The sequence below is a fragment of the Epinephelus lanceolatus genome, chromosome 11 (assembly GCF_041903045.1).
Source record: "Epinephelus lanceolatus isolate andai-2023 chromosome 11, ASM4190304v1, whole genome shotgun sequence".
NCBI classification, from domain to species: domain Eukaryota; kingdom Metazoa; phylum Chordata; class Actinopteri; order Perciformes; family Serranidae; genus Epinephelus; species Epinephelus lanceolatus.
The window spans coordinates 8,829,626-8,841,399 of NC_135744.1; the positions used below are offsets into that span (position 1 = coordinate 8,829,626).

At 40.7% G+C, this 11,774-nt stretch overlaps 1 protein-coding gene across 4 annotated transcripts in view; it reads left to right on the top strand.

Annotated features, from left to right (window-relative positions):
* Window positions 1–10,285, top strand: part of amot (angiomotin) — a 52,163-nt gene extending 41,878 nt beyond the window's left edge. For all 4 annotated transcript variants that reach the window (XM_033644683.2, XM_078172222.1, XM_033644690.2 and 1 more), the window contains 3 exons: window positions 2,443–2,681; window positions 2,819–3,073; window positions 3,713–10,285. In XM_033644683.2, coding sequence (XP_033500574.1) covers window positions 2,443–2,681; window positions 2,819–3,073; window positions 3,713–3,846 — 628 coding nt within the window. In that variant the 3' untranslated portion in view covers window positions 3,847–10,285. The remainder of the gene's footprint in view (window positions 1–2,442; window positions 2,682–2,818; window positions 3,074–3,712) is intronic.
* The last annotated feature ends 1,489 nt before the right edge of the window (window positions 10,286–11,774 follow it).

The following is an 11,774-nucleotide window of genomic DNA, read 5'->3' on the forward strand; positions in this document are numbered from 1 at the left end:
AGTTATGTACTTAACAAAAAAAGGTGAAATAACTGAAAACATGTTTTATATTCTAGTTTCTTCAAAATAGCCACCCTTTGCTCTGATTACTGCTTTGCACACTCTTGGCATTCTCTCCATGAGCTTCAAGAGGTAGTCACCTGAAATGGTTTTCCAACAGTCTTGAAGGAGTTCCCAGAGGTGTTTAGCACTTGTTGGCCCCTTTGCCTTCACTCTGCGGTCCAGCTCACCCCAAACCATCTCGATTGGGTTCAGGTCCGGTGACTGTGGAGGCCAGGTCATCTGCCGCAGCACTCCATCACTCTCCTTCTTGGTCAAATAGCCCTTACACAGCCTGGAGGTGTGTTTGGGGTCATTGTCCTGTTGAAAAATAAATGATCGTCCAACTAAACGCAAACCGGATGGGATGGCATGTCGCTGCAGGATGCTGTGGTAGCCATGCTGGTTCAGTGTGCCTTCAATTTTGAATAAATCCCCAACAGTGTCACCAGCAAAACACCCCCACACCATCACACCTCCTCCTCCATGCTTCACTGTGGGAACCAGGCATGTGGAATCCATCCGTTCACCTTTTCTGCGTCTCACAAAGACACGGCGGTTGGAACCAAAGATCTCAAATTTGGACTCATCAGACCAAAGCACAGATTTCCACTGGTCTAATGTCCATTCCTTGTGTTTCTTGGCCCAAACAATCTCTTCTGCTTGTTGCCTCTCCTTAGCAGTGGTTTCCTAGCAGCTATTTGACCATGAAGGCCTGATTCGCGCAGTCTCCTCTTAACAGTTGTTCTAGAGATGGGTCTGCTGCTAGAACTCTGTGTGGCATTCATCTGGTCTCTGATCTGAGCTGCTGTTAACTTGCGATTTCTGAGGCTGGTGACTCGGATGAACTTATCCTCAGAAGCAGAGGTGACTCTTGGTCTTCCTTTCCTGGGTCGGTCCTCATGTGTGCCAGTTTGGTTGTAGCGCTTGATGGTTTTTGCGACTCCACTTGGGGACACATTTAAAGTTTTTGCAATTTTCCGGACTGACTGACCTTCATTTCTTAAAGTAATGATGGCCACTCGTTTTTCTTTAGTTAGCTGATTGGTTCTTGCCATAATATGAATTTGAACAGTTGTCCAATAGGGCTGTCGGCTGTGTATTAACCTGACTTCTGCACAACACAACTGATGGTCCCAACCCCATTGATAAAGCAAGAAATTCCACTAATTAACCCTGATAAGGCACACCTGTGAAGTGGAAACCATTTCAGGTGACTACCTCTTGAAGCTCATGGAGAGAATGCCAAGAGTGTGCAAAGCAGTAATCAGAGCAAAGGGTGGCTATTTTGAAGAAACTAAATATAAAACATGTTTTCAGTTATTTCACCTTTTTTTGTTAAGTACATAACTCCACATGTGTTCATTCATAGTTTTGATGCCTTCAGTGAGAATCTACAATGTAAATAGTCATGAAAATAAAGAAAACGCATTGAATGAGAAGGTGTGTCCAAACTTTTGGCCTGTACTGTACATGCAGCCTTCCTGAGACCAGGGCTTGTAAATATAAATGCATGGAGTCTAAATAACAGCCCTGTAAATATTCATTTTACCTTGAAAGGTTTAAAGAGGTATGTTGTGTAAGTTGGCACTTTACATAAAAAGTACAAATTCCTCATATGTAAAAGCCTCCTTTACAGTAAACTGGATTCTAATTTTAGTGATCACACAGTAATATTACAGCACTAGATGCCTCTTTGTCACGCTGGTTCTACCTGCCTGCTGAGATTTGCAGTCTGAATGTATAATGCTCATTATCCATTATGTCTTCGTGAGCCCTTTTTGACACCAAAGAAGATAGATAAACACATAAAGGCCCAGACACACCAAACTGACTTCAGAGAACTAGAGGTGACAAACAGCCCTGCTGCGTCCCCTGATGTTGCCTGTGTTTCGGCCAGAAAGTTGCACATGAACGCACAGCAAAGACTACAGCCAACAGCCAACCAAACAGCATATATGTTCTGTACCTGCATGTGAGGAAATAACTTTCTCTCTCAACAATAGACAGTGGTAGTCTGTATTCCTCATTAAAAAAGCGAACCTGGAAGACCGTCTTGACACAAGTTAGCCAGTTAACACAATCCAATTGATCTCTTTACTTTGATCTCTCCTCCTATGCCTGTGAAGTTCTGATGAGGCAGGATCACAAAAAAACATTTGAGAAATGAGTAACCTGTCAGTCCATATGACTTCATGTTGACTCATATTTGTAAAAGGCCAGCATGAACATGAAGGAGACCAGAACTAAAAGGTGACAATGTGTCATTTCTTTCCTGTAGTCCAAACCAAATGAATATATGATATAAAAGCAGTCACGTAGCTCTCATGGTCTCCTTGTCCAGCAGTAACTGTTCTCTGTTCTCCATGCTGGCTCTGTCTAATGTTTTTTTGCCTAATTCAGGATAAAGAATCTTCATGCCCAAATCATAGAGAAAGATGCTATGATCAAAGTGCTTCACCAGCGCTCCAGGAAAGAGCCCGTCAAGTCTGACGCACCGTCTGCCATGAGGCCCTCCAAGTCCCTGATGTCAATCTCCAACACAGGCTCCAGTGGTTCAGGACTGCTCTCTCACAGCCTGGGCCTCAGCAGCTCGCCCATCACCGAAGAACGCAAGGACACCAGCTGGAAAGGCAGCCTGGGTAAGAACCAGCAGTCCTCACAGACTATTACCTCATATAAGAGCAGCAGCCGAACAGTTCTGTGAGAACTGGGGATGTACAGTCACTTGTAACTACGGTGCTGCTGTGTTCATTGCTCTCTTCTCATGTTCCCTCAGGGGTTCTGCTGGGTTCCGAGTTTCGCACAGAGTCTCTCAGGACAGAGTCGATCTCATCATCCCCATCACCAGTGCTTCCTTCCACCCCGATGACTGCAGGCCACTCAAAGACAGGCAGCAGGGACAGCTGCACACAGACCGAGAAGGGCCAGAGTCAGGACACCAGCAAGCCCAGCACTCCAGCCCTGCAGAGCATGACGCTGCCCGCTCGCCTGTCCAGCCCCAGCCCAGTCTACATCCCCGACCGCATAGCAGGTCAGTACACATCGTCTGTCAGGCCTTGTTTCCACTGACTATTAACATATGTCTCAAGTGATCAACAGTGGACAGCTTTAAGTCGGGTGTGAATGCACCCAATGTGTCCTCAGTGCGTCTTGGGATCCAGTTAAGCCATTAACGTTTTTTATCATTTCCAGGAATTGACTCAAAAATATTAGAAATACAGAATGACTTTTTGTCATTATTGGGCCAAACACTGGCACATGGGTGACAATCAGTGTTGGATGTGATAAAAAACAATCTTTTATGACATCTTGGCCAGTTTACGAGCATTTCTTTCAAATTTTACACACACCGACGCCAGAGGTCCAGAATGTTTAATTGGTAATGCTGTAATAAATCTGGGCAAATATATCAGAATGAAGCACACACAACATGTTTCAACATTAAGGTAACAATGTTTAAAAAGAAAAAAACATTTTAATGTGATAGAAATTTTAGGTCATGTGGTCCAGGCCTGACACATCGCCAAGGATCCTCTTCACTGTGCTGTATAACAGTCACAGGTTAAACTAAATTTACAAAACAGACAGGGTGGCTCATCAGAAATGCTGACTCATCATTTTTTCTTCAAATTTGGGCATTTTCTGATGTTCTTTGTTTGTCTCTGTGCAGATGTGCCAGTGTTTCACAGCAGCACCCTGGAGCGAAGGCTCCCCGTCCAGTCCCACCCACAGCAACAGCCCCCTCCCCCAGCCCCGCCCACCCAACAGGAAGTGGACAACGACATGGTGGAGATCCTCATCTGACCCTGTGACCTCTGGAAAAAAATATCATCTAAACAAATGATCAGAGGGGGGGGCAGCTCCATCAGATAAACAGAGCAACAGACGTGTTAATCACTCCAGCTCGTCCTCCAAACCTGCAGCTGCTGTCTGTGTGTCACTGAGCTGAGGGAGAGTAATTATACGCACATCACGCTGGTGCAAGGCTGTCAGAAACAGCATAAACGAAGAACAAGCAATGCCTGCAAACTTACTCTATGCAGCAAAAATGTAATACACAACATTTTGATCCTATTTGGATCTTCGTCAGGTCAGAATGTTTGAAAAGTAGAAACCAGACCCATATTTATACATACTGCACACCTGGGTGACAACCTCTCTGATGGCATCCAAATTGCCCACACAGAGAAAAACAGTAATAAAAAGCCATACATCAATATATATCAAACATTTATACAATTATATCAAATTCATCAACCCATTTATCTACATCGCATTCAAAAATAGATTGTAATAAGTGAGAGGCAATGTACAGAAATTAAACATCCCTCTTAAAAAGTTAGATCAAATCCCAATAAGGGAAAGAAGACACACCTGTTGTATTTATATACATTAATTCTTGTTTGTCTGTTTGTTTTGTACAATTATATGCGTGAGGGTCCAGAAAGATATACATATTTATATATAGGGAGAGCCATCATGATACAACCCCCAATATTCATTTCGAGAAAATGTTTGATGTAGATCTCTTGGTGTGGGGAGTGAAATATATAAAAACATTTCTTTTTGGAGCACGAGAGTGATTAAATCACCTTCTCTCTCTGATCTGTGTTTGACTGACCCACACCAATTAGACATTTTCATGCTCTCATGTTTACATGTGCATTTATTCAAACACTCCCAGCCTGACTGGACTTTTCCCAAATGTCCTTCATTCATTCATCCTTCATCATAGGAAAAACCAGACATCAGAAGCAAAAAGCAGAAGAGCCCCGCCCCTTCTTGTCTCATCTCAGCTTTTGCAGTTCTCCTAGATGCATGTGTTAATATGAAGTGGTGACTGGAACTTAAAAATAGAAAAGTTCATTGCCTCAAATGTATTTTACTGATGCAACTTTGGAAGTTGCAAGCTTTGGGGACTGATGCTTGAAGCTGAAGGGAAGTTTATTGATTGAGGTGTGAGACAGAACTTGTTTCTTTTTAATTCAGTCCTTCAGTTGACATTAATGATAGAAAAGTGAGCAAACCTGAAAGCCAAAATCTCCCTTGAATTAAAATTCAGCAGAGAGAACATACACATCCATACATACACACATGTATTTTTGACTTTAAGGTGAAGGATTTCTTTTTTGTTTTTTTTGTCACTGTGTTATGACTCACTGTGGTCAGTGACTCAGGCTTTTTGTTTAAATGCACTATTTTTTGACCTGGGGGGGGTTTAGTGGCGGCATCAAACTGCAGTACCAACAGCATTTCAGCACATTTGGGAACATTTGCAGAGCTTAGCATGTGCATTTTTCCTTTCCAACATGCAAGCATTAATGAGGACCAGAACTGGCCTTGCTACAAGAGTTCAGCTGTGAGAGGAGCAGCTTGTTACTTTGACTCGTGATACAGACATGTTATCTCTCCCGCAGTGTTGGTGGAGGCTGGTTGGACCAAATGTATTGGCTACCTTTTTGTTGCATTTATTGCACTACTTACTTTTTAAGTGTGTTTCTTATATTACTTTAAGATATCTGACATTAGGTATTGTATTTATGTGAAATGTTTTTTTCTAAACTGTAGTTAGACATGGCACTTGGGTAATCAGAAAGTATGTAAACTATAAAACAATCTTAACTATTGACATAGTGTATGTATGTACTGTAATGGCCTGTGTGAGAGGAGAGCTGAGCCATTGAGCTGTGTTACATTTCCAGAGCTGTTGAGTTATTGAGTTGGGATGTTGCCTTTTTGAGAGCAGACTTGTTGTGGTGCAAAGCGACAGGCCTCTGAGTAGCCCTGTTTTGTACTGGCGCAATCATCACATGGTGACTAGTACTGGGATTTTGAACGTCTAGTGTTTGCACTGTTTGTGGCATTTTGACTTCAGGCAGAGTAAAACTGCAAAATCCAATGAGCTTTCCCTTTTTCGTCTCCCCCATCCCATTCCAGATAGATGTAAAAAATATGTTGTCATTCCCTTCAATGGGGATAAAATGATTTAATCGCGTGGCTGTTCTAAACTTTCCAAACATTATCAGACCAAACAGATCAAATTCTGATAGTGAAACGAGTCATTTTGTGAGGATTGTGATGCTTAAAAAATGTATCCACTGATTTACAGGCATCTATTTAGCCATGTAAGTCTGGGAAAAAGTCTTTTTGTGCTGCAGGACTTCATGAGTTCAGTGCAATTGCACTGAAAATTGGCTACAAAGCCCAGCATTCTTCCTGGGGACCTGAGTTATCCCTAGAGACTGACCTCTGGTGGCGCATGATGTGCACTACATACATTACATCAGTAATACAGCATCTCTGTATGAGTTTCATAGAGAGAGGAGCATCTCTATTTTTGACAGTATTGAAAATCATCCCGGAGGGATTTCTAAACACCCAAGCCTAATTGGCAGTAAATATAACAGCAACATCTGCTTTAAATGACAACTTCAGACAGATATGAACGGATGAAAAAAATTAAAATATGTTCAATTTAGGTCGCAGAAAAGGGTTCAACAATTTCAGAAAGATGATCAGATGATCAAACTTTCTTCTTGAAGCCTTGGCCACCTGAAGTCAAAGTGCTACATGGCTCGGTGAGAACACACAGTTCACAAGCTCTGTCTGAAACCTCCCTGGACTAGTACACCTGTGCAGGTTGCGCTAGACTACCATTGGGCCATATTCGTGTTTTGAAAGGCATTCTTTTGAGTTTTAGAGACATGGTGGCGACATGCTGTATCAATCTGGTGTTGGGCCTCAGAGACAAGAAGGGAGCGAGAGTCTGACAGTTTATGTTAGCTGCCTGGACGACCCCACTGGTTGGGGTCACTCTCTGATAGCAGAGGTCTTAAAGTCACTCATTCAGCATTTCATCTCCTGTGCTTGAAGATGGAGGGGCTTTATCTTTTCGTATGATGCACATCATGTCATTAGATTGACATACACACATATTTAAAATTGCAGACATTTGTGTCACCATACCTACTATCCATCTGACTCGATATTAGATCAAAACAAGCCATAGAAAATATTGCAGGCCTCATTTAGGTGACTTTAGGTTTAATTGGAAGTTGTCCGTTTGGATGTGAAATTTATGCAACAATCGACTAAGTCTGCTCTTCCGCTGACCTGTTAAGTATCATTTTGGTGAGTTAATAAGGCTAGCACAATTTTGCATTTCTATGCATAGTGAAGTGTTGGTATTGACTGTGAATGTCTCCCATTAGAATACAGAGGTAGCCTCTCAGATCGACATCTCTTGCTTTTGACCAAAGGTGACAGAATAGATTGCTACTCATCCCTGTGAACAATATCAGTGTGTGAATTTGAGAAAAGCTCAGTCTTAAAAAGACACCACATATTCAGGCTTAAAATGAGCTGTAATAATCTTCAAGTGGGGTAAGGTTATTGCCCATATTTTTAATCTCTCCAATCATTTCAAGATATTGGCATGTCATGCCTTTTCAGAAATTTGATTGTTTCAATGGAGTGTGCATGAGAGTGTTTATGGTGGAGACAGGTGTTGCTGGTTCAACCTGTTGCAGCAAGACAAAAAAAACTTTACTTTTAAATCAAGCCACATGTCCAGAATAACCTGAGTTTTTTGCAAAAATCAAATATTTTTTTGACTTATGTGTTTAAATATTACATTTCCAGCAAGGTTATTAATAGAGTTAGATTGAAGATGTCCACTGCAAACCAAAAATGTTGGACCAAAGACCGGTCAGCTAACCAACGTTATTGCAGAGAGTCTTTAGTTTTACGTCACTAAAGGACTGTGTTTCATCAGAGGAACTAAATAAGGAATGCACTGATATTTTGTAACTACATGTACCTGACATTTTATAGAGGAATAAGGACTTTGACCACTTCTCAACTTCCAAATGAATGGTGTTATTTTTCTCCACTACAGAAATGTACGACCCTTATGTGTGTGAAATTATTTGAAAATCCAGTTGCTTTGCTTTCTGATACAGAACAGGCAGCACTCTGTATTCTGACTGAAACCTGATTATAGCTGCCGACATATTTTGGTACACTTTTCGTTTTCCTGTCAAATCCCATGTTAGTATTGGTGGATCCCTAAGGAGAGAGTTCCTGGTCAATGTAAACATGTCATTCATGGTTATGTGAAAAAGCACAATGCCAGTGTTAATAAATATGTTCACTCATTTTTTCCATCACCAGCACATTATTAAGTGTCCTTAATGCTGGTACTGTAAATTATCTATCTGCCTGTTGTTGCGTGTTTTGGTGGGCTGAGCTGAAATCTCAAAGACAATGGACCCTGTGGGAACTGTAAGGCTAGAGATATACTTGCTTTTTAACCACGTTTGCGGATAAAACCCAGCTGTGTCATGAACGCAGTTGATCACATACTTGCTTGTGTACTACACATGTTCCTGGAGGATGCCACCAGAGAACTCAGACAGTAGAGAACTTTCATATTTGTATGATGTAAACAATAAATTGGCGACAATGTCAACGGCCACTGACACGTTATCATAGATCCCACTGCTTTTCTTGGCAAGTCCCTTCCTGTTATGCTGTGATTGGCAGTTGTCGAAAAGCAGTGGAATCAGCAGTTAGCGCCTAACGACACTTTAGGAGGTTACTTTATTTATAATTCTGACATCACAGCAGAAAAAGCGACAGCATAGATGGTGTGTAAGGCCCCTAAATTAAGCACATCGTGACAATGGCGAGTTTCTCACACTGTGGGTATTGCATCTTACACTTTGTGTTACTTTCTGAGGACTTGCACAACCAGTGCTCCGATTGGACGGAGGATTCATGAGGCAGCTGTAATGTGCACGTGAATGTGTAGTTAAAAGCATGTTCATCTTCAGCCTACGGCCTCAGGTGGGATCGCTGCAGATTTCTGATGATAGACTGACGCTAGTCACTGGTTTTTAAGTTGCATTTGAATGGATCTCATGAGCCCAGTAACATATTCATATTCCATTTTAAGTAAATAAAAATACTCAAATTTAGCTGCAAAAAGTAATCAACATTTCAGCTGCTGGCATTTCCAGCCATCAAACACACATTTCACAGAAGGTTCTCATGTGACTGATATTTCGAGGAGTAGCCTTTACTAATCAGACCAGAACATTTCAAGATAGAAAGATGTTTTTTTAGTTGGTTGCGGAAGATGAAATGCCAAATAGCAAAAGGATGAGCAGTTGGAATTAGTTGAGTTCTGTGTCATTTTATCCAACACAGTCTTGCATAAAGTTGGGAATTTAAGATCTATTCCTACATGAATCATTTAATAGTTTCACCTCTACTACAGTGATTTTCTACAAGGCATAGCAAACATTCTTGTAGGTAAGGAAATGTGTTAGTACTGGTACTTAAATGAGCTGCTACATGACATTCAATCAGGAGGTCCATTTACTGTGCAGTAGTGATGATGTCTCTTGTCAGATTAGTTTTTTGAAACCACCTCAAAGTTTTAGACAGGTACTTTTTGTAGCTGACAGATTCATGTCTACATCATCCCACCTGAGACTCCCCACAGACCTCGGTCCTGCCTCTGGCCTGCACCAAAGCCCCCCTCAGCCTTCAGTCCACCATGCACACACAAACTGGAGTAACTGCTCTCTGTGTACAGAAATACAACTTTGAAGCTGTTTCTCCACTCCTATGCAGTCAGTGCTTCAAAAAAAGACAAATCATGTGAACAAGCACCTCTGTACCTGCCACAGTGTGTCTTATTTGTCTTTACCAGGCACTTGTCATCACATGTTTCCGTACTGGTACTTCAGTCATTAAAAGCATTGTTGTCTGTTAGCATGTAAAGCTAACCATGACCTGTCATTACTGCACTTCGTGGATATATAAACCGTTTTCCCGTAATGTGACAAATGCCTGGCAAAGGAAGTTCAATTCAAACTGTTCGAGAGGACTGACCTGAAAATATAAAATTGATGCAGTTTGCAATGTTTACTAGCTGTAAAAATGACAGTGTCTATTGTAGTGATTCTTGTTTAAAGCAATGTGTTTCCAGTCTGTTCATGTATATGCTGTTTCATGTTGTCATTGCTGTACAATCACAGTTCATGTAAAAGCAATTCTCTGATTAATCATCTGTTCTTACAACATTCATCTCATACAGTTTCTTATATTACGGTATGAAGTCATTTAGTTTTCTTTCTGTATATCTTTTCTGACAAACTCCCAAATAACCAGTCAAATGAGTTAAGTTAGTATTCATGTAATTCTTTTGTTAAATAAATTAATGCTGAGACTTAAAGGTTGTTCCTGGTGTTTAGTTACATCTACATGAACCCACCTACTGCTCAGTGTACATTAGTCCCCACATTACACACACTGTAGGGGATACACTATTGGGAGAAAGGAAAGAAATTTGTGCTGAGTATACAATGGGTTGGTTTACATGCACGCTAATATTCTACTAATATTCAGAATATGACATTATTCTGAATTTTATACTAGTCATGCATAGTCTGTTAAGATATTCCAAATGTATTATTTTCTGAACAATCAGATCAGATATGACGGTAATAGTCCAGTTATAGGAGCATTCTTTGGATATGTATGCAACACTTTCACAGTTTGCGACACACAGCCTCTGCATTGTCATGGATACGTTGTACTCAACCCAACCTGCCAACAAGGCTGTGAAGTAAAGATGTATGCCCAAAAGAAAAGCCAACATTTCTGATCAAAAGAGGAAACACACCTACTTTGAAACATGGTTTCAACATGGAAACAGGTTTTTGAATATATGCAAATATCACAGCACTGCAGTTTCACCAAGGAGGCTTTGTTTGCATAGTCCAACAAGTCTGCCACTGACGGGAAACTTTCAGTGCTGGCACAAGCTCCAGTTTTTCCACTTTGCCATATTTTGATGTGATAAACAAATTCATTGGCGTATGCACGGCTGTATGTAAACAGGGATGTTAGTGGAATGTTGAGTTTCATTAGCTGTGTAAACAGCATATTAGGAATATTGTCTTTTGTGGAATAAGGACGAAAAAAACTGAATCTCATACTTTTTCTTTTTACTTTTAGTAGATACTGCAGCTGCCCTTAAAAACTGCTGTTGGATGCAGAATGAACACAATCGGGACAAGCTACTTCCTCATAACATTATGCCTTAAACTTTGACCCTCTTACTCATATATCTGTTACCATGGAAATAAAACAAAATACAGTGTAACTGAGCTTTTTAGAGACAGAGATCAACGCAGAACTCTGATGCTATTTTGCAATTAGTAATAACTGCATACCTTTTAGATTCCAACAATTCAATTCAAGACAATTCATTTTTGTCCTCTGTGGAGGACATTAGTCTAACTAGTGTAACTCAAATATTCTTTATGCTATCCATTTGGGTCAAACTGTGTTCTGAAGAGGACATCCAGGGCTTTCTAATGATGTAGACATTATGTGGGTGGGGTTAACAGGGCAAAGATACACCCTTTTCAAAATGGCTGCCATTACATTTTTCTCGTTTTTTTGCTGCCAGAGTGGTAATTGATCATTTTCTGGCAAAAGTTATGATTATTTTGTTAATATTTAATTAGTTTCCTGAATATAGGGGTCTTAACTTTAATTTAGAGAGATTTCAGAAATCCAGAGTAATTTTAACCTTTTCAAAATACACCTTTTATTCAATGTCCTCTGTAGAGGACATTGGGACTTAGTACCCCCTGTTTTTTAACCAATTTACATGATTCAGCAGGCAGAAGGCCATTAAAGGGAATGACGTTTTT